We start from the raw sequence: 22978 nt of genomic DNA, 5'->3' as shown, positions 1-22978 counted from the left end.
GGGAAAGGGTAGGAGAAAGGCAAAAGGGGAAAGGGAAAAGGAAAAGGGGAAAGTGAAAGGAGAAAAGGTAAAAGGAAAGGGGAAAAAGGGGAAAAGGAAAACAGAATGGAAAAAAAAGAAAAGGGAGTGGAAAAGGGGAAAAGAGAAAAGAGAAAGGGAAAAGGGAATGGGAATGAGGAAAATGAAAAGGGAGAAAGGAATGGGAAAGGGAAAGGGGTATACAGCAGACGAAGTGGCCCCCATGGAAAAGCAGCCCAGGGTGACGCTGGCTGTGCCAGCGAGGAATGAGGCTCGGCGCGGCCTCCCCCCTGCCCGCCTGCCAGACCCCACAGCAGGCAGCAGCCCCCACGGCGGTCACCACGAGCTGAGGGAGCTGCTCGCGTTTCCCGGGAGAGAGGGACGTGTGAGTGCACTGCCATAATCACACACATACACACACCGGGCGGGGGGGGGGGGGGGGGGGGGGGGGGGGGGGGGGGGGGGGGGGGGGGGGGGGGGGGGGGTATGGAAACAAACCCCCAGCCAGGTTACGACTTTTGGGTCAGCTCTGCCGCCGGACCGGCTGTGCACGACGCCGCTCCCTCAGTTCCCGCAGCTCGGCGCTGTACCGGCGCGGCGCTCTCCGCAGCGAGCTGCTCTCCTGCGTGTCTCCCTGCTTCATCCCAGACCTCAGCGCCAAACTCCCAAGAAACACCCAAAAGCAAAATATGTATTATAAAATAAATAAATAATTTTTTAAAAGGCAGCATCGGCGCAGGGCCCGGTCTGCGCCGCGTTAATTTCATAGCACCGGCGACATGAGGACCTCATACCTCCGGACAACTGGGTGAGTCATAAATACACGGCGCAGGGCTGAAAGCCGAGACTGTTTACAGCGGCTTCACAGCAGCCTCCGCCGGGTCAAATCGCCGTCCCCCGCGCAGGGGTCGTGGTGCGCGGAGGGGATCCGCGGCGGCACCTGCGGCCGGCGAGAGGCCAGGGGCAGGGGCGACCGGAGGCCTCCCCTTCGCCGTCCGCCCGTCGGGCAGCCTGTCCGCCCGTCCGTGCGCGGCGGAGCGGCGGTGGGGAGGGAGGGGTGTTGGGTTACCCCGGCCCTGCCCCGCCGCCGCCGCGGGGCCAGCGGGTGCCGCGGGGCTGCGCCGGCGGACGCGCAGCTCACGGTATGTCGGGCCGGTGACTTCAGCCGGGAGATATTTGGAGGCTCCGCGGGGTCCGGTGCGGGGGGCCAGCGTGTGTTTGGGTCTGAAAGCGAATCAGCGGAGGGCGCGTCACTGCCAAAGGGCCCTATAAATCCATCTGCAGCGCCGAGTCGCCCTGGCAAAGCCCCCGCGCCCGTGCGTCCGGGTCCGCGCTCCCCTCCGCCAGCGGGAGCGGTGTACCCCGCGCCTCGCCCAGCCCCGCTCCCCACCACCGACCCCGCCGGCGCCCGGGGAGCCTGGCCGGAGCAGCCGAGCAGGCGCTCCCCGGCACCGGCCCGGTGTCCCGCCGCGCTTCCCACTTGGATCTAAGCTTTCGCTGCGACGGGACCCCTTATTCGGAGGAGGAAGCCTCGCCGTCGCCGCCGCTGCTGCTGCTACGAGCTCTACAAATCCCAGCGCCGGCCTCTGATTCTCCCACCAGACTGTGGGGGGTGGTTAGATATTTTTTTTTCCCCTCCTTAGATGAGGTGGGGTTTTTCTTGATTTGTGGGGGTTTTTTTGTGTTCTCTTTGGGGGTATTTTTTTCCCTCTTTTTTTCTCCTTCCCGCCGTTGCGTGCGTGTCCGAGCGGTGTGCGGCTCCCCGCGGTGCTGGACCAGCTGGCGTTACAGGAGCCCTGATGTCTTCATCTGACTCCCCGCAGTTGTTGATGGAGTGTCTTTCTCAGATTTCCAGGCAGGGTCCCAAGAGCAGCACCCACAGCCAGATCCCGCTGCCAGGCGGCGCTCCCCGCGGCTCGGGCCGCTCCCGCCGCTGCTGAGCGCGGCTCTGGGGCCGGAGCGGGCAGAGATCGGCGCGGAGCAGCTCCTGCCGTGGCCGCAGCACCTGCGGCGGCGGGGAGGGCGCGGGGCTTGTGCTGGCGGCTGCCCTTTTCCCCCATCCACATTTGCGACCTTGCCCCCCTCCTCCATACTGACAACCCCCCACCCCCACCCCCAAACCCTCCGCACAAAGAGGGTCCCGGCGCTCGGCCCCCGACCTGGCCCACATGCACCACCCGTCCGGCCGCTTGGCTCCCCGGCGTTAATGTCCATCTCGGGTCCGACGAGACCAGCTCAGAGGTGAGGGCGAGGAGGGGGCCGCGGAGGGGCGGGCGGGCCGGGGCACTGGGCAACCACCGGGGCACAGGGCACCCCCGGGCGCGCCGAGGTGCGAGGACGGAGACCGGCGGGGACCCGGGCGGCAGCTGCGCTCCGAGCGTTGCCCGGGACCCGGACACTGCCCCGTAACACTGGCAGGGCTGGACTGAACCGGGCCGGGCTGAACCGGGCTGGGGCCAGCTGCCATCCCCGGTGGGGGGCATCGGGTGGCGGACTGCGGGCGGGGCGACAGCGGGGCGAGGAAATGAGGAGAGAAATGGAAGAAGAAGGGGGAGAGAGAAGGAGAGAGAAAGGAAAAGGGAAAAGAGAGGAACGGAGAAAGAAAGAAAAGTAGGGAAGAAGGAAACGAAGAGGAGGGGGAAACAAGAAAGAGGGACTCGAGGTGGAAAGGGAAAGGAGAGGGAAATGAAAGGAAATGGAGATGGAAACAAAGAGGAAAAGGAAAGGGAAACACAAAATTGAAAGAATAAGGGAACAAGGGGAAAGGGAAATGGGAAGAGTTGGGGAAGAGGAAAGGGAAAGGGGAAAGGAAGGGAAAAGGGAAGAAGGTAGGGGAAAAAAGGTGACAAATGAGGATGAAAGAGGAAAAAGGAAATGAGAGAAAAATAAAAAAAAAATAGGAAAGGAAAAAGAACTGGGAAGAGGATGGGAAAGGGGAAAGAGCTAAAAATAAATGACAAAAGGGAAAAGGAAAGAGAAAAAAAAAAAAGAAAAAAGGAAAGGGAGAGGAGGAAGAAGAGGGAGAAAAGGAAAGGCAGGTTTGTCTGTAGCACAACAAATCTGTGCAGGTCTGCACCCCTGATCAGCCTGGTCCACCCTGGCCCTGCCCGGGTGCTGGAGGAGTCAAGCACAAGGTGACCTGACTGCTAGCACAGGGACATGGTTACACCCCCACGCCCCTGGGCACAGGCTGCCGCGGCCTGCCTGCCCGCATCCCCCAGAGCAGCTAGCCTGGGTGTGGAGGAGATGGAAGCTACCCTGGCCTTCCTCTCCCACACCTCTCACCTCCCTTGCTCTGGAAGGCAATGAGGTGGGAGGCTGGCCAGGGTGGATCTGGCTGATCTGGGGTGCAAGGCTGCCCAGCTTTGTCCTGGGACTGGCAGGCAGGGAGCAGGACTTGGGAGCACAGCAGTAGAGGATTAACCCTGCCCCTCTTTTCTGCCAGGGGCCCGTGTTGGAAGGAGATCTAAGATGAAGTTATGGGATGTTGTGGCTGTCTGTGTGGTGCTGCTCAACACGGTCTCCACCTCGCCCCTGCCCACTGGTAAGACGCCTCTCAAGGGGCCCCCTTCAGTGGTAGAGGGGCCTGAAGACGATCTCTCCCCCATCAGCCTGCTGCCTCCCTATGCTGTGCGCAGTGACTGTAAGAAACATTTCCCTTTGTAGCCACTCTGTCTTGCTAAAACTGCTCCCCTTTATTCAGGCATCAGAGTGAGGAAAGGAGCCCCCCCATGTTTTCTGCCTCCATTTCTTCCCCAGGCAGTGTCACTGGCTCTGGTCTGGCTCCAGCAGCTCTAAACCAAGTCATCCTTCAAAGATCAGGATTGGCAGTTGTCCCACCACCAGGACTATCTTCCTGACAGTCATAAGATTACTTTGGTTGAAAAACCTGGAGAGAAGGTAAAGTTAGCTGAGTGCGGAGGAGCTGAGAGGAGGATCAGGTGCATACAGATCGCAGTGCAGGCACTGAAACTCCTTCCCCGATGCTTCAAACCTGCCAATGAAATTATTCACTGCCTGTAGTGGGCGCAAGTCCTGATGAAGATTGGGCTCCATGGTGGGAGGCACCGTACACATCCCGAAGTGCTGCTGAGTTTCATTAAATCCTCCTTGGATCCTGATCCCAAAATTAGTGTGTCCACATGGAAATTTACAGAAAAGTAGCAGTGGCAGGGTTAGGAACTTGATGCAGAGCAATCCACATGAACTGGCTCACAGTAAGACAGCTTACAATCCAAATGACAGATAATAATAATACCTTGCTAATAATAGGTCTCCTACAATAGCAGATACAGTTTTTTTCACAGTGGTATGTGAGTGTATGCTAACTCTGGTGGCTTTTTAAAGTGAAAGTTAATATGACTCAGAAGTGGTAAAATACTCACATGAATCGTGAAGATGTTCACTTAGTAAAGGCCAGGCATAGCTTGGAGGTTGCTCCCTTGCCCTTGCTCAGCTCTCTCTGTTTAGGTCATTGCAGGATGCAGACAGTGTTCAGTAACTGGGACTCATTTTTATCTCCTTATCTGGAGGCATGTCCTTCCCCTGCACCTGCCCCAGCTCCAGCTCCAGCCATGGACAGCCCTGTTCTCTTCCCTCTGGGATAGCCAGGCTAACACAGCATGGAGGCACTGAACAGGGAATTGTGTGCCATGACTCCTCTTTTATCCCTCCCCAATGCCCGTCTTCCTTTCTGCACACGCATCTGTGTCCTTTCCTCTTGAATCTTCTTTCTTTTTCTTGCTTGTGTTTCCATGCTGGAATCTTGTTGAGGCTGCTGCCTCTGCACGTCCAAGCCCGGGCTTCTGCTGCTTGCAGACTGGCAGCCCCTGACATCCTTTCATCCCCTCCATTGGAGAGGATGAATTGGACCAAAAGTGAGGAGATTGGCCAAAAGTGCTTCCTCCCAGGGCTCCAGCCTGCGAGGGCTGCAGGGGCATCACATATGTTGATCTTCTTCTCTGTGGGAAGCTGTGTGGTGGGATAAGTACTGTCCTACAAGAGACAGTGATCAGCTTTCCAGGTCATGGTCTGGTCCACCTGCACAGCTGGTCCCCTTCTGCAGTGCGGTAGCAAGAAGAGCATTAGGGGGGAAGTGGCACCAGTCAGTTTGTAGCTCTAGTAGAGCTACACAGTGGGAGAGCATTAATGCTCCATCTTCTCAGGGTGATAGTATTTGTACTATGTCTGCTTTTATCTTGAAACTTCTGGGAATACAGTTCTTGGTGTGACAGTTTGTCCACAGCAGGTCAAGGGGACAGGCTGCCGTAGCAGTTTTCTGTTCCTAGTGTCCAAAACTTCTCTATATAGCCTCTTTTTTTTTTTTCTTATGAATTGGGTAACCAATTCATAGTTATTCATAGTGGGAAGAAAGACAACCTGTGTTTTACCTGAGCTAAAATAATATCAACAGACATCCTCTTCCACATATGCCTGTTTCCAGGGTGCGGACATAGGCTTTGCCAAGAAGAGCTGGGTCCAGGGTTATCACCCAGGACAGTCATTTGAGAAAGGGCTGATAGTTTGGTCTCAGTCTCTTAACTCTGCAGGCTACAAACAGATGGGCCTGGCTGCAAGGGGAAAGTAAGCAGTGCTGCTCTTCAGAACAGAGATTGGGAAAAATCCAGGGAGTTTCTCTGGTCTTTGCACAGTTTACACAGCACTCATAGCCAAAAGTCAGAAACTCTTCTCTCCACTACATTGCCAAGTCAGAAGAGTCAGGGGAGACCTGCAGAAAAGTGGCTGTAAGAATGCAGCAAAATACTTTGATCCACTTTTATACTGTTTTCAGTTGATTTTGGAGAGCTGTCTGCATACAAAGCCCATGAAGTTGATTCTACCCAGGCACATCACTGCTTTCCTGCTGCAGCAGCATTTTGGTTAAGTCATCACCATCACTGTCTCTGACATATTTGTTTCTCTCTGCTTACCATGTGGTGGCACATGCTCTTCAGCACACGAAAGATGTGTAATGGTCTACAGAGGAGGAGTCACATCTATACCATGTAGACTTCTCTGTCCTCTACAAGGTTTCTCTTACAAGCATAGGGCAGTATGCCACAAGCATGCAGGCACGCTTGCAGCTCCCTGTTTTGTCGGTGGACCTGCCATGTATTAATATCTCTGCAGATACTTTTGGTCAGTTGCTTTGCCGAGTGCCTTTGAAGGAGACAGCTCACACAGCAGTGGAGCACTGTCAGTGCCCATATTGGCACAGGGCAGTGTGTAGGTGCGAAGCAGAACTGGGTGCTGTGTCTGATCAAAAAGGAGTGCACTGCTCTTCCCTAAAGTGATCCCCATGCAGGCTGGGTGGGGAGTAGTGGTTGTGCTCCAACAGGTTTGTTGCTCTTACTCCAGAGAGGTCAGGTCTTCCATACACCGTGTGCAGCAGGGGTTATTAGGGTTGTGAGATCAAATCCTGCTCCTAAGGGCAGGGCATATACCTTGCTGAAGCACAGATCTGTTTTCCCAGGCCCTTGACACCTTTTTGTGTTCTAATTTGATGGGACTGCTTTCTCTGCTAAGTGCTCTGAGGTCACCTGATGCTACCTCATCCCTTTCAGATTGGCTTGAAACCTTCCTTCGTTCCAGCCTACAGGCAATGTCCTAACCTCTCAGGCTTATCATGTGCAATGTGCTGACCTTTGCTGTTCAGGGCAGTAATCAGAGATGGCAGAGGGGGTGCTGGCAATTGAAGTCTTCTGCATTTTTTAGTGGACTGGAGGCTGGAATGAGACTAGCTTCCATAAATACAATGCATTTAAGATTAATCCAGTGTTCATAGGTGTTTTAGACATCAGTGGTCATGAGATAGCTTATTTCACACAAAGAAGAGCAGCCCTAGAGTTTGTAAGGTTAGAAAATCCATTCTTTGTTTCTCTCATACTACAGAACTGCTGGGGGAATGATACAATTAGCTTAAACAGTAACTGCAAACAGAACAAATATAAACTACATTATTATAAACTAAAAGTTCAGTCAGCAGCTTCAGAAGAAGGACAGTGCAGAGGGAGCCAAACACTTGGTTTGACTTATGCACAGTTCCCAGCAAATACATTTTGTAACTGCTTGCTGCTGTACAGCCATATTCAACATGTATGTAAGGGCTGGAGTATCCTAAATTCCAGTATATGATGTATAATCTCTTGATCAAATGGCCATCTTTAGTGGTAAGCATGTAGAATTAAATGAAAAATCTCACCGTGTCATTTTCCCTCCTCATAGAAGGAAAAGGTGTTTTTTTTACCTTATAACATCTGAGTTGAAGTTTAGCATGTTTGTTATGCTGTAACACACAGTAGTATACGTGTGTTAAACAACTCCGTTAAAAAATTTTCATACTCATGCTAAGGGTTGTTTAATGTTGAGTTACTTTGTTTAGCTGCAACATTATCCAACTAATATGGAAAGTATCTAGAATAAACAGTGATATTGTAGGGCAAACCCAGTATTAAATTAGATTTCCAACTGAATGCCTTTTGTTTTCTACAATATTGATTAGCTACATTCAGTCTTATGAACCGGAACTCTGATGTTCCTGTCAGTCTTTCCTGCACAACACACATACGGCGTGGCATATGTGCTCTAGTCAAAGACTACAGAACTACAGAGGTAACCTGTCCATGCACAGTAAATCCAGTGTATTGCAGAGGTGTCAGCAGGTGCCACATTGCATCATTTGCTCTGTGTGTATCCAGTACAGCTGGTGCATCTAGGTGGTGCCTGACCTAGTGTGCCTGTGTCCCTGGGCCAGCGTAAGTGTAGTGAAGTTTGTTTGTATGGGCATGCCTAGGTTATCTTGGCATTTAGAAATCTTAAGCATTCAAGTTTGTCCATTTATGGCCAGAAAAAAAAAAAAAACAAAAAAAAAAACCAACCATCTGGTTAGATCCAGATGCGTGTAGCTGATTTCCTCACAGTCTCAAGTATAATCACTGAATATGCATAAAAATTCTTCATTGTGAGGCACTGGAACTGGTTTCTTCAAGAAGTTATGCATGTCCCATTCCTGGAAGCATTCAAGACCTGTTTGAATGCAGCTTTGAGCAACTTGGTCTAGTGAAATGAATCCATGCCCATGGCAGGAGGGTTGGAACTAGATGAGCTTTAAGGTCCCTTCCAACCCAAACATTCTGTGATTCTATGAATCTATGAATATGCTCCTATGAAAGGTATTCTGGGATTGAAGGAGGAGAGGACTGAAATGTAAGAGAATACATTTTGGATTTTTTTGGGGGGGAGGGGGTTGTTTTGTTTCATTTTTCTTCATTATAAGAGCTACCCTTTGTTTAAAGTTTTATGTCTTTGTTGTCTTTCAATTCAGGATCCCTTAAAATTTGTCAATGGAAGTGTAGATTCTTTTAGATGTTTTGCAGGTGTGAGTTGCTAGATAACATACCTAAACATGATTTTCTTGGTCACCTTTCAGAAGCCTCTTCAATGTATTTTAGAAATCCCATGTTCAGGGTCTGCAAATGGCAAGCTGCGAAACCCTTCTGGAAAGGCTGAAGAATCCAGCTGTGTGATGACTATTGATGAATTGACAGGGGAGGCATTATTCGTACTCTATGAAAGGATCCTCAGACTGATAGGTTGTAATGTCTTTGCACATTATATTGTTCCTGATTAGGACTGCATAAAGTAGCCCTTAAATATTTAGTTACAGAGTCTGAGAGAAGCCATTGGGGTCATCAGGTCCCATCCCCCACAACTACAGATGATGAGGGTTGGAAATCAGACACAAAATATACATTAGAGTATGTCTGGTTTTAAGATCAAGGACAGAGAATTATTTGAAGCATTTCAAATATCAACATTCCTTTTAAGGAGTAATGCCACAGTGTATGACTTAGCAGATATTTAGGCTGTATGTATTGCTACAGTGCTCAAACTGAAACCTGCAGGTACACTACTTTGAAATCAGTGGGACTTGTACTCATGCTTTAATCATTATTGAACAGGAATAGTCTTCAAAAGAAGCAAACACTGAAATGAAAATAGTTGTTTTCCTGTGTCAGGGCCAAGCAGTGTTAGAGCAGTATGCCAAAACTCAGGTGACCATGCTTTTAGAGGAAAGTTGTTTGAATCCAGCTACAAGCTTTAACTAACAAGCTATATACAAACATCTGGACTACCTCTGCTCCTATCCCAAGTCTGTAAGATTTCTTTGGCAAAACCAGCTATTACTTGGGACACACCAGTGCTCTCTGGCAGGCCATGGTCTACGCATCCCAAGGTGAGATCTTCTGCAGCAGAGGACACAGCACCTGCCCTAGAGCTAACGACTGGTTATTATGATAACAGTTTCCAAACTGCAATAGTAAAACTTTTCCCATTGTGAACACATTGAAATGCAATTAGAGAAAGGCAACAGTGGAGGAACATGTATTATTTATAGGTCAAATCAAAATCTGACAGCAGCAGAGATGGCTACAGGAGGGATATCAGCTATGGTTTTGTCTGGACAGCTCTGCTTTACTGCTCCTAGGGAACAGACTGGGGTAAGGTCCCTTCCTGGTGCTTTGCTGTCTGTGCTTGTTCCTTAGGAGCAGCCCCAAAACCCAATAGGAGATGCAGTGTAAGAGAGCAGGCAGCCTGGGAACAGTTGCTGTTACTTACTTAGGAATGCTGTTCCCATTCCGTGAGCTGGCACTAAAGTGGGGCTGGGTGAGCAATGTGGGGTTTTACTCATGTCATGTGAGGGCTGGTCTGGGTGACTTCTGCATCAGGCATGCTAAAGAGAATTTATTCTTATTATCAACAGTATTTGCTCCATTGAAGTCTCACTGCTGCACCTGTTAGCTGGCTGCATGTGTGCTTTCTGATAGAGACCACAGGCTTTGGGCCCCACTCATGCATATTCATTTTAGACTCTTGCAGGGTTCATACAGAACCCAATATTAAGCATAAACCCAGGGTTTACTGGGAAGCTGGATATTTATTCAGCATGGTATGGATTTGGAGGGGCACAAGACCTTGGTGAGGAGACGACAGGTACGTGCCTTGCCCAGGTTTGGCTCCAGCTCCATCAATAGCTTCAGGCAGGGCACTGTCACTTTTTTCACTTTTTACACTCCATGCCGTAACTTCCTCAGGTGCAGAGACTGCTTTGTGGGCGATCCAGTACCCACTCAGCCTTCTAAGATAAGGCTGTAGTGTGGACAGGCTGCTGCTGTTGAAAAAGATGTCTGCTACTGTTGAAAAGCTGACTGCTCCTCAGTGATTGAGAGACGTTTTTTCAAAGCCACATTCTCCTGTGGCGCTTTTGCTGCATGACTGCTAGATGAGACACTCCTCTGCCCACATCAGAGAGGCCAGAGGAGCGGCCTGGCACCAGTGCCAGCCCAAAATCAGGCAGAACATTGTGAATGGCCCCACCTAGACAAGGTGAAGAACAAGAAACTCCTGTTGACAGGTCAGCTTGCAAGGCAGTTTCCTTTACTTCACCCAGTTCTTTTGAGCTTGCTGTTTCTCCATGCTCTCAGGGAGTTCCCCCAGCTGGCAGCAATTGGATGATCCTGTTGTTTCTCCCCTTTCTTGTCCTGGTGGGAACTAGTATTCCATACCTCTGAGAAGGCAGGCAAAGGATGCAAGGGAGGCACTGCCAAGAAAGTCACTGTGAAAATACAAAGTACTCTGCAGATTTGCCTTTATGACCAACACATAGGAAGCAACAGAGTTAGCTAGTGAGGTACAAATAAAAAATCTGGCTGCTCCATCATGAGCAAACACACAAGAAAGGTTAACTCTCTGCCTTTTTCCAGTGCTGTCTTACCATACCTGACTGGTGTGAGTGGCCCTGAAGTCATCCTCCAGGTTACATACCACTTTACCTTGATGAGAGACAAGTGACACTGGTGAGAGGCTTCATTTCTCAGGGCTGTCTGTGGAGGACACAGTGTGTCTTAGGAGCTGGCAAGATAGGGAGTGAAGCAGTGAACCAGAACTGTATTAAACATTTAGAGATGAGCTGACCCTGGTGTGTTTGATGCTCCATTTCCTAATGGACACAACCGACTGGTTTCCATTTCACTCTTAGCCCCACAGATTTTCATGCAAGGCATGAAAGCAAAGTCATGCCTCAGAGAGGTGATGTTTTCATTGTTTAAATCCTGAAAACCTTTCAGCATAACTATTTTTAACACCTGCTACTGCTCAGATGTGTGCATGATAGGCTTTGGTTTTAATGAAAAAAATTTAGGTTTCAATAAAATAAATGGTTTATCCCCACCACAGTTGGTGTTTTTTTACTTTGCAAAACAGAATGATCATCATATCAGTAATTTTAACCTAAGGCTGCAATTCCACGAACAGGTTACTCCAAGGCTAACATACATCTTTGTGATGTGAGATGGAGGATAATGTATAAATGGTATACCAAAGTGATTTTCATAAGCAACAAAAAAATGAGGATGATTTGTTGCAGTCACTGTTAGAGGCACATTAATTGTCTATTTCTGACTAGAAATTATCTAAGAAGAAACATCTTTGTGAGCATAACTTTGGAGGAAACTTAAAAAGTACCAAGAAAAGAAAGGAAAGGAAAATATTTTAGTTATGGAGGGTGCAGAGTAAAGTACCAGAACTGTTTTTGAAAAAAGGCCATTTGATCCTAACACAGATCTGGATCTGAATTTTCTAAATAATGCTTACCATTATAATGAGCTGGATTAACCCACTTGAACTTTTAAGTCGTACTTTAAACCAGTCTCCTGTTGTCTGACCTTCTCTACTTGAAAGACAGCTGTGCTTAAGTGAAATATCCTTGTAATTTTATTAAATGTTTGGCCTGATGTTTTGATGTAGTAGCTACGTGCTGCCACAAATGCATGCATAAAAGCTATAATGCAGAACAAAAATCTAATAGTATCATTTTTAGTATGCCTTTTGCGACCTCTATTACATCAGTTTGCCTCAGAACATGTGAAATATCAGATGATGCTGCAGTGATGTGATTATATTTTCCCGAGATCAGTATGGAAACCTATTCTATAAAGCACAGTTTCAAATAACTTAAACGTCATGTTTTATGAGATTTATAATTTTTTTTTTAAAAAAGGAAAACCCACTAAAAATTATTATTTTGTAATTAATAGAATTTAAGTTTTTCCTGTGAGCCAGCATAGGCAGCATGGTCAGAAGAGGCTGTAGTTAGCCTTTTAAGTCCATAACCAGGGACCAAATGAGTAACTGGATTTTTTTCTCAGAAGCTGAAGATCCATGGGTTCCCACTGAAATCAGTTTGTGGTCAGGTACAGACTGGAGGTTTCTTGCTCTGCCGTGCTGGGTTACTGTCACTGTGGGGAATATTTGGCTTTAAAATAAATCTGTTGCTAGTGAAATCAAAGGAATAGTTTTACAAAATGTAATTGTGATCACATTTGAACAGACATGAATAAATTGTCCATTTTTCCTTAATGGAGACTCCTTTTCTTGAGAATTTGATGAGTTTGGTTTGGATATTCACTTAGATCTATTTTATGTAGAAGTCTATCTGAACACTCTGTAATTTATTCTTCTAAAAAGCACAGGCATCAGATCACAGTCCTGCTGGCGTGTGGTGCTTTTAATTAATTGGAAATGCAAGGGCAGGCTCAGGGGGGGTCGCAGTGGGGAAGATGCTGGGAGGAAGTCATGCTTTCTTGAGTTCCCATAGCAGAGCTCCGGAGTTTTATGTGGGAGCAGAGGCTGATGGGGAGCGCCATGGGTATTTGGCTTCAGGATCCTGCACCTGTACTGCCAGCTCTTGTAGTGCCAGGGGACACAACTGTGCTTGGGGACAACAGGTCAAAGCCTCAGGTTCCAAAGAGCGTCTGTGAGGCGTTCAAGAGGGACATTCCTAGCCTGAGAGGATGTGTCAAATTGATGATCTGAGTGTGCCCTAAAGGTTCAGAAAGGAAGCAAGCAGCTTGCAAACAGTAAGCAGAAGATACAAATGTAGGATTTTTATTTTTTTTTAATTAGTATTTTAAATGAGTATCATGTCTTCTTCTTCTATTTGACTCCTGGAGTTCCGGACATTTGGTGGTCACCAACTCTGCCTCCAGCCTGATCACTCTTCTGGATTCCCATGTGCACCAGTCCTGTGATGTTTCATTCTTTCTTTCTTTGCTTTTTTATTTGTTTTCTGGTCATGTGAGAAGCTCCTGTCAGATCAGGAGCCCTGGTTCAGATGGACGTGGGAGGCAGAGAATCTGCCCAGAGCCAGACTGCCACTTGGGCTGCCGTCCATACCCCCCACTCTTGATACACCAGTGCTTGAGAGCAGACTCATCCTTTGGTTGCCATCAGAGGAAAACGCTCTGCCTGTTTCTGGCTGGGTGGCCAGGTCCTTGGCACAGCACTGGAAGAAGGAGCGTGGAAGAAAGCTGTAGGAGAGCGAGATGAGTAGGAGCAGAACACAAAGTGCTGGCCACAGCTCCCGCAGGCACCACTGACTGCCCCACACTCCTGCCAGCCAGGTGCTAGGCAGAGGTGATGCAAAATGAGTGCACGTGCCCACACACAGACTGCCTTCAAGAGACCTCCCTAGCGAGCTGGATGGTCAGGAAACAGCTTTCAGAAATGTCACATGAAACCCAAACAAAACCTCATGACTTTGCACCAGTCTTGCGAGTGTTCATGGCACTGCTGTCTAAGTGGTGGGGCTCAACCCATCACACTGCCACAGTAAGGTCTGTGAGCCTTTTTCCCATGCTGTGAACAAGATACGCTTAGGTCCCATGTTCCCTGATTTTAATTTCAAGGTCATGTGGTCCTTTCTCTTGGGAAGCACCTCCTTTGAGGTGTATTGTGTGAGCCAACCTTCACTAACCTAGTTAACTGAGTACATGCTGTTGTGGGCTATCCCATCCTGTTCTAACCTGTCCTGTCCCATTCTATCCTGTCCTAATCCGGATAGCTTTGGATTTTTAAATTCTAATTCCTTCACACACTGGAGCTGTGACCAGGGACTACTGCTCAGAGATCTTTGCTGCTTTTATTGCCATAGTATCTGAACATTTTCTGCTGGCACTTTGTACAGTGTGACAGGTATCTGTCATGTGTTTGTTCTCTCAGCTTTTCCACCAGAAGGCAAGTGTTGTCAGTAAACTAGTTTGTTTTGAAAAAAATATGTGTGTGTATAATTAGATGTATTTTCATGTGTGTATGTGTAAATACAACACATATATGCAGACGTGCAATCTGTGTATGTTATAGGAAGGGATAATAATATATGCTTTCCCTAGGGTATGAAATCCCCACGAAAACTCTGTCTGCTGCTCAGTCAAGTCAGCACAGACAATATTAAAAAGGCAAAGCTGCCAGGCTGTTGACCTTCATTGAGGATATGCATGTTTTCTAAACAGTGTTGGACACATAGGGGTAACTAAGCACCCCTCAGTCAAGTGGCTTCATTCAGGTTACAAACTGGCACTTGATGCTAAGGCAGTCCCTATGTGTCCAGTGGTGTTCCCTGGCCATGCAGCTCAGCTCAGCACCCCCTTCACTCCCAGCAGCACTTTCCACAGTGCAGAGACCAGACAAGTTCTCGGCATGTGGTTGCTGTGGTGCAGAGAGGTCTTGGCATCCCTTGAGCACATCTACGAAGTGCCCATCAGGATGAGGTGGTCCTGCTGCCAGTCTTCTCCACCTTCCCTTCTGTCCATTAGCCTTTTATGGTCTTTAGTCCTTGGTCAATGTTTATTGCTTATTCATGTGTGATGTCTGGTGGTAGCTTCCTTAGCTCTAGTGCCTTGTTTCAGCCTGTCTGGACAAGGTGTTAATGCTGACATTTCTACTTGGTTGCCCTGGATCTTACTAGAGCAGTTTTTTACAGTATTTGTTTCCAGCTCTCAGGCTTTGCACCAATGCTTATTGGAAAGCTGAATATCCCTACTGAGTTGTGACTGGCACCTTAGCATAGGCTGCTAAATCAGCTCTCACTTCATTCCTGCCTGTCAAGGTTCTCCTCAAACCCTTGTGAACCACTCCTAATCATACTGATGATTATGCTTTGTTAAGCATCAGAAAATTAGCTCCAGGCCACATATGATCAGTATGAGCTCCATTGTTTGGGTCCATGTTTCAGTGGTTGCTGGGTCTAACTGCACTTGATGCAGTACTAAGAGCACAGGCCCATGCTGCCGGGTGTGCATTGGAAGTTGGCTCTGTGGGATTGTATAATAATTCAGAGTTGCGCCAGCCAGAGGCTGGCTGATAGCAGGGACTGGAGGTGTTCCTCAAATAGTGCTAACTTGTGGAAGCAAACTTGGGGTACATTGGCTGTCCAGTCGGAAGCTGCTGAAAGAGAATCATTGCATGACTAGTTTGGGGATCCACAGGCAGAGGGGTAGTTACTTACTTACAGCAACTTGCAAGGATCACTTTATAACCTTGTAATGCAGCTGGCGTTGTGTTCATGAGGTGTAGCTACATAGCTGGTAAAAACAGCATGTGTGGTTGTAGGTGAGCAGACACTGATCAGGATCAGGAGGTCCAGGACATTTTATCAAGTGGAGCTCTGTGCCCACTGTTCCCACAGGTTCCCTAATACAACCCATAAACTTTGTGTCTCCTCCAGTGATCTCCAAATATTGGGGGTCACTGTAGAAGTCCTCTCAAGAGATTTGGATATCTGCTTGGGATATCTTCCAGTCTGCAGTTCACCGTGGAGAGAGAAAATTGGCATTCACTTTACTCGTAGTGCTGGCATCCCTCAGCAATCCCTCAGAGTGAGTCTCCCAAGTGGCCTAATGCTGCAACAGGAGATGAGCTGAGCAGGGATCTCCAGCTCCATTAGAGCTATCAGCCACACACAACTCATCCCAGGTTACATCTTACATCTTGGAGTGCTTCTTCCATGGTTTCTGTTCGAGCCCAGTGAAATCAGCAGGACCACTGATTCTGCCAGTTAACCCATTTTCTGGTTGCAGAGAGTCCATGTGTGTAGGTAAGGCTTCTCTAGTTGGATACACTGTTGGCTTGATTACTTGATTTGCTTTTTGCCCTAATGCTTCCACCTTCTGTAGTGTTGATACCCCATGCCTGCATTAGCAGTGTGCATGGTTAGTCTTGCATATGCTACAGACCACAGAAACTTTTCTATGGTGTTTCCTCCAACTTAAATATCACAGGCCACTTGCAGCAGCATTAGCTCCCTTGTTCAGGTTGGGGTAGTGATCCTGCATGAGCCAGGATAGGGGTCAGCATGGGCTTTGAGAAGGGACACAGTCCACAACGTGGGCCTTTCCTCCTCTTTATCTACCCTCCAAGGCATACTTGGATTAGCTTGGGCAGGACAGTGCTTGAATCCTGTAACTGTCTGATTAATATTTAACCAGAGTAGACTCCTTCATATAGTACTATTACAGGGGTAGGTGATAGTTTTGTACCTGAATTGCAAGCAGTTTAAATGTGATGTGACTAGTGGGTTTGTTATCTATTCAGGTAATGCACAGTTCTGTTTCTCCCTTCAAAGGTAGGGGACGTTTATTCCCCTCATTGCACTGGCAGTGTACTGGGCTTGAGATAAGTATCAGAATCACAGAATCATAGAATAGTTTGGGTTGGAAGGGACCTTAAAGATCATCTATCTCCAGGCCCCTTACTATAGGCAGGGACGCCTTGCATTAGACCAAGTTACTCCAAGCCCCATCCAACCTGGCCTTGAACACTTGCAGGAATGGGGTATCTACAGCTTCTCTGGGCAATCTGTGCCAATGCCCCACCACCTTCACAGTAAGAAATTTCTTCCTAATGTCTAATCTAAATCTCCCTTCTATCAGCTTACAGCCATTCTCCATTATCCTATCCCTACATGCCCTTGCAAAAAGTCCCTTTTCAGATTTCTCGTAGGCCCCTTTAGACAGTGGAAACTGCTATGAAGTCTCCACGCAGCCTTCTCTTCTCCAGGCTGAACAACCACAACTTTCTCAGCCTCTATTCACAGAGAAGTGCCCCAGCTCTCTGATCATCTCTGTGACCTCCTCTGAACTCTCTCCAAGTCCACATCCCTTTTGTGTTGGGGGTCCCAGAGCTGGATGCAACACTGCAGGTAGGGTCTCATGAGAGCAGAGTGAAGGGGGAGAATCACCTCCCTTGATCTGCTGGCCACGCTTCTTGTGATGCAGCCCAATATGAGGCTCAAGGTTGTAGACAGGAATCTCCATGTATAGGTTGGGTTTCGTCATGACAGTCTCCCATCCTCTTCCTGATGGTTGACCATTGCATGAATTCCTCTAAACACTAGTATGTTTCTCTCATGTTTGTAGTTCACTCTCTGTACCCAACCTGCCATTATGTTATAGTGTTGCTACAAGGGTTGGGCCAGGATTATATGACAGAGGTGTAGGCTGGGGTAGTCACAGTGGTGTGAGAAGGGTAATTTGAAGGTGAGAGTGGAAAATGGCACAGGTAGAGCTATCTCCTCAGAGCCACATTCTTCCCTTATCAGGTTACAAGCTAAGAAACCTAGTATTCTATACAAGAAACCTAGAAATCACCCAGTCCCACAGCAATCAGTGCCCCCTGCCAAACCCCTCTCCATCTGTATCTCTGCCAGGGCCAAACTTGTGCTACAGCAACGGTGACTATTGCCAGCTCCACGTGGGTCATCTTGTTTGCCTGTGTCTAGCAAGGTGTCTACCCTTTCTTGCTTTTAAGAAATGTAGCCCACCCATCACCTCGACCTGCGCCTTGCTCAGTAGGGCAGTATTTGTATGGTGTAGGCAGACCAGCCTGTCCTGCAACAGAGCTGAGTGATGCATCCAAGGGACACATCTATCCAAGTGACCCCACTACAGTAGGGGTGGCTTGTAGTGTGTATTTTGATACCTGCTACACAGGTAATGAGGGGTGCAAGAAGGGTGCACTTACCATTGGTGTCATGGCTATATGGGGCTGCAGGGTCCCGCTTTGTTCAGGTCCCATATAGCTGTATAGATAGCAGTCATCCCTCCTTCTTGTCTTTTGACAGCCACTGGTATGCAAAATTGGATGGATGTCTGTAAAACAAAGTGTAATTCACTTTTTGCAGTCCAAAACTGCAGTTTATAGGATGCTGCTTACCATTTGCCACCCTCATTATGTGAAGGTACAAGATTGCCTGCCTTCATTCTTCTTTTAACAGTCTATACTATTTTGCTGGAGCCATCCTTGAAAACCTTGTACTTCTGATCCATCACTGTTTTGTCAAGGAGCAGGGGGCCTCTAGGATGTGGCTGCTTCAGGAAGGGGTCCATGTTCCTCCTTATGTGCAGATGCACAGTGTTTTAGCAAGTTTTTGCACTAACCGAGTTAAGATCCTACTGCCCCATCTCCTCTATGTTTGGTGCTTCTTTTGAGGATATGAAGGTGAACCTTTGCTAGGCAATGGGAAGCAACTGTTTCATTCTTCCTCTCTTCTGTTAATGCCTGTTAAAAGAGCCCATGCCACCAGGTGTGAGCTGGGTACCTGTGTTGCCTGGTCTCCCATCAGGGCTCCTGTACGTTAGTGCTCATTAGGGAAATGTGATGCTGAGCCTTTGCCTAAGGAGCTGTTCCTATCTCAGTACCTGAGCAGGTGAGAGCCTTTGTGGCTCAGCTGGAGGTACTGACCCCTGGCCAGATGCACTGCATTCGTTACCACGTTACCCAGTGTTTGTAGTTTCTGGGATATTTGTAGGGGTCCTTCTGGAGATGGAGCTCCCATACGTGCAGGGCTGGGTGCATGACACTGGTCTGTTACATGAGTGGCAACTTAGGAATTAAATGCAGAAAGAAGCATCCTCTTATGTCTTATTACAAAGGAAGTAAGTCCTCAAGTCTTGATTTTGGCACAATGAATGAGTAAAGAAAATCTCAATACTGCAAGGTAGTTTATGTGTTTAAAAGACAATCATTAATAATACAACATAAGGACACCTTACATGTGCACTTCTGACAACCCGACTCTTCATTAAATCACTGTATTCACTAAAGTAGATCACGCTGAGGAGTTTTTTCAATGGGAAGTTTAAAGATTTCAAAACATGATTTTTTTTCCAAATCATGCTGAAAAGCTGGAATCTTAGAACATCTCAGAACACATTGAATTTCACCCTCCTTGAAGAGGTTCATTCTGCTAGTATCAAAACATTTCATTTACTTGAGTAATTTTTCACTGTTAGGGTATGTATCAAGTGGAAAATGAAACAGGTATTTTAACTTCATAAAAAGAAAACTCATTAATAACATTTCCTTTGAAAATTAACGTAATAATTCTATTCTGAACTATTTCTATTCAGTCTAATCAGCATCTTGTGCTACAAAATACTTCGACAAGAAAATTTCAAAAACCCTGATACTAACTATCCCCTAGAAGCAGTAAAAAAAGTAGGCATTCAGCCAGGATTAATAGCTCAGCCTGGTACCCCAGGAAATTCTCTGTCATGCTCCAAAACCTTATCAATAGGTGTCTTTGGAAATCCTAACCACTGCTGGTGTGAAAATACAGTAGTTAACATTTATGATCACAAAATTGCTTTAAGGAAACCTTGTCCTTTTGCTACTTTGCTGGGAAGAGCCTGGTGCCTGTGTAACCTCTCTACACTAGTTTCATCCATCCATTAACTAATATTCACATCCTTTTCCTTCCCTTGATTTTGGTAGACCTCATTCAGTGTTAAAATATGTGCTGTAGTGCTACCAAGCATCATCAGACACCTACGGAGATACATATGTATCTCATTTATTTTTCTCCAGATGAGTTTCCATGATGATCCAAACCATTCCAAATTCTCCCTGATTTTTGAGGGTGTTGGGCATGCACTCTGAAGTGATGGGCAGAGCAGCTTGCATGTGTCAGTTGTTTCTGAGCCATGAATGGACTAACTTAATGAAAACTGCCTTGTGACAAAACCTTTTCTCTTCTTTTTCCAAACAGCTAATATGCCAGAGGATTATCCAGATCAATTTGATGAGGTAGTGGACTTTATTCAAGCCACTATTAAAAGACTGAGGAGGTCACCAGATAAACAGACCCCGATTTTTAATAGGCGGGAGAGAAACCGGCAAAACACAGCCACAAACATAGAGAATACCAGCAAAAAGGGGAGGAGGAATCAAAAGGGAAAAAATCGGGGATGTGTCTTAACAGAAATACATTTAAATGTGACTGACTTGGATTTGGGATATGAAACCAAAGAAGAGCTGATTTTCCGGTATTGCAGTGGATCTTGTGATGCAGCTGAGACCACCTATGACAAGATTTTAAAAAACTTAACCAGAAAGAAGAAACTAGTCACTGACAAAGTGAAGCAAGCCTGTTGCAGACCCACAGCCTTTGATGATGACCTGTCCTTTTTGGATGATAACCTGGTTTACCACATACTGAAAAAACATTCCGCAAAAAGGTGTGGATGTGTCTGACTGCTGCACGCCAGAGGCAGCGCCTGTTTTGCATTCCTGCTATGATGCAAAAATAGGGACCAAGGTTCCTGGGGATATGTCTGCTCAGAGCAGAAAAAAAGGACCAAGAATGCAGAACGAGGTGTTGTGAGAGCCTGGGGAGGGCGCGAGGCGGCATAGGAGGATGGAGGCTTTTGACATCCTACGGGAAAGTACATAAAAGCTCAGGTGGAGATGCTGACGGCTGGATGGCATGAGTGCTCCCTTTCCCGTTTGACACAGTTCACCATCAGTGGGACTCGGATCCATGAGGAATGTGCTTAAAAACACAACCCTGCCATACCGTGTTGTGTTGTAACTATACCATCTGTGCCAGGAAGCTTAGCCAAGAAGTAGTTTAGGAGTACCTTACTCATCCCCAGTGCTCTCAGCTTTACTGAAAGACACATTGTGCTACTGCTCATTGAAGGGTGGTTCTTAAGCGCTTAGGACAACCTCAAAACCATAATAAGATTAACATTGTAAGTAAGATGATATCAGGCAAATATCAAAATTTCAAGGCTCAAGTTCTCTAGGGCCAGTGCTGATATGAAGCAAAACAGTTCCACTTACTGGTTAAGTTTGATTATTTCCATCTCGTGTTTTTGCAAAAGGAGTGTAGGATTTCATTCTTCTGGTACCTATGAAAACAAGTTGAGTTTTTAAGCACTTCTTCCTAGTATAGTAAGACAACTAACAAGCCCCGCCAAGACAAAACGCGTTTCTTTTGGTTTACAAAGGACTAACGTCACTTGCGTAACTACATTTCTATTTGGTCATTGTGAGTGAGCAGAGACTACTTGATGCAATGCATCCATTCAGAGACATAAATATACAGAATATATTTATTGAGATTAAGTTATTGTTATTTATTACAGTTCAGTAATGAGTCTCCTTTCCTTATTTATTAAAGATTCTTTTCAAAGGTGCCAAAGTAGAAGGTGCTTGGAAGATACAGAGAGACAATGAAGTTGGGAGCAACAGTCCATGCTTTTGATTGAAATAGTTAATTTGAATGCAAAAAATCACTTACTTTACCTTTTTTCTTCAAAACAAAATCCTGGTTGTGTTCGCAAAATGTAGTGCCAAAGCCTGCAGCCCTTCCTCCTGTTCACTAATACTGCAAAAATCACTGCATTTATACATGTGCAGGACCAGCAACAGCTCTGGACAAGCGAGGGTTGCAGGACTTGGCTCAACATTAGCAATTTGTTAGAAGAACTAATTCTAGTCATATTTTAAATGTAGCCACTTTTTTTCTCACAGTTTTTGCCAACTGACCTCACATAACTATTGACAAATGGAAAATAATCACATTTAGCATTATAATTTCTTTTTGTATTTATTTAAGCTTTTCCTTCCGTATTTCCATATAGAAGAGGTTAAATCCCTCTTATTAGTTAGCCCTGGATTTAATATAGCCTGCAGGTAAACAATTGTGTTAAATAACCAAAGTGTTTTGTATAATTTGCTGAAACTTACCCACACAGCAGAACAGTTTGAATTTTCTTAGGATGAGGGAGGTTGTAGAGCAAAGGCATTCAGAATGCAAGCCCTAGTTCTGGAGACTTTTCTCCTGAAGGAGCAGCAATGCAGGTCACCAGTCATACCTGAAAACCAGTGAAGCATCAACTCCCACAAAAACAACAGGAAGAAAAAAAAAATCCCTACTGAAACCCAAAAAACCAATGGTCTGACCTTTTATCTCATGCATGCAATGGCTCTCTATATTCATTTTATCCTGGGCCCCTCAGGGCACCACAGAAGAAGGGTCCAGAGGTCAAGGAAGTTGAAAACAGGCATAGAAAGATGTGCGAAGTGTATGAAATGTAATTCAGCCCTGGCCTCCTCTGCTTCCCTGGGTGACGGAGGGCAGGCGCAGAGCCCACCTGCAGGGTTCGTTCTTGCACTGCCATGGGGATACCTCACCCTCCGCGCTGGCCAGGGCTGGTACAGCTGGTACCACCAGCACTGGTATGGTTTGGGCAGTAAAAGTCTGCTAAGCTGAGTGTCAGCTGTGCTGCTGGGCAATTGCCCAGCAGCAGCACTCAGAGCTGTACTTTTACTTGCCCCAAAGCATTTTCTGCGCAGCTTGAGAGGCTGTAAGAAAAGCAAAGCACTATGTTCAAAACACAAAAGGGTAAAGTTTGTGATTTTTTTGTTTATCTTTTAGACCTTACTGAAGACAGGAGTGGGCTTCTCTGGAGTTTTTTACTTCACCTGCGATTTATGTCTCAAGTCATTCGTGTTAATCAACCAAAGTTCTCTACAGACTTTATTTTTGTACAATACTCATTTTATAACTTTTTACAAAATAAAACTCATTTCTATTGTTACCTGGTTGTTGCTTGGGCTTCTTTGCCATCCTGCCACTTCCAAGTTACAGTATTTCCCAGTTCCTAAACCACATGGAGCGATGCTGAAGAGCCAGCAAGTCCTCTATGAAGTGAAGCTTTCCTTTCCTATCTCTCCAGCATCTCTACTGTGGGTCAGAGTTGATCATTAGGCCACTGCAATAAATGACTTGAAAATGCATGGTAATCGGTGACACAGCAATCAACACAGTGGAAGCCTG

At 46.8% G+C, this 22978-nt stretch overlaps 1 protein-coding gene across 4 annotated transcripts; it reads left to right on the top strand.

Moving 5' to 3' along the window:
* The first annotated feature begins 2130 nt into the window (after positions 1-2130).
* GDNF (glial cell derived neurotrophic factor) lies at positions 2131-22739 on the top strand. 4 transcript variants are annotated; one of them, XM_057433264.1, is made up of 4 exons: positions 2131-2259; positions 3464-3661; positions 19901-20369; positions 22577-22739. In XM_057433264.1, exons 2-4 carry the CDS (start codon positions 3490-3492, stop codon positions 22584-22586), a joined length of 651 nt encoding a protein of 216 aa, XP_057289247.1. In that variant the 5' UTR covers positions 2131-2259; positions 3464-3489; the 3' UTR covers positions 22587-22739. The 4 variants fall into 4 exon arrangements, with proteins under 4 accessions (XP_057289247.1, XP_057289248.1, XP_057289245.1 ...); XM_057433265.1 differs by having other exon boundaries at positions 3464-3562; positions 19901-22739; XM_057433262.1 differs by having other exon boundaries at positions 19901-22739.
* Positions 22740-22978: the final 239 nt, after the last annotated feature.

Source organism: Pezoporus wallicus, unplaced genomic scaffold (genome assembly GCF_028554395.1).
Source record: "Pezoporus wallicus isolate ANWC-B61680 ecotype Strahan unplaced genomic scaffold, APGP_CSIRO_Pwel_v1 contig_5601, whole genome shotgun sequence".
In the NCBI taxonomy this organism is placed as follows: Eukaryota; Metazoa; Chordata; class Aves; order Psittaciformes; family Psittacidae; genus Pezoporus; species Pezoporus wallicus.
This window is presented reverse-complemented; position numbering and strand designations above follow the sequence as displayed.

Excerpts from the sequence above, each read along its gene's own strand:
- GDNF (XM_057433262.1), top strand. The coding sequence starts at position 3,490 with ATGAAGTTATGGGATGTTGTGGCTGTCTGTGTGGTGCTGCTCAACACG. Across the intron at positions 3,662-19,900 it reads CTATGCTGTGCGCAGTGACT|CTAATATGCCAGAGGATTAT; the intron begins GTAAGAAACATT and ends TTTTCCAAACAG.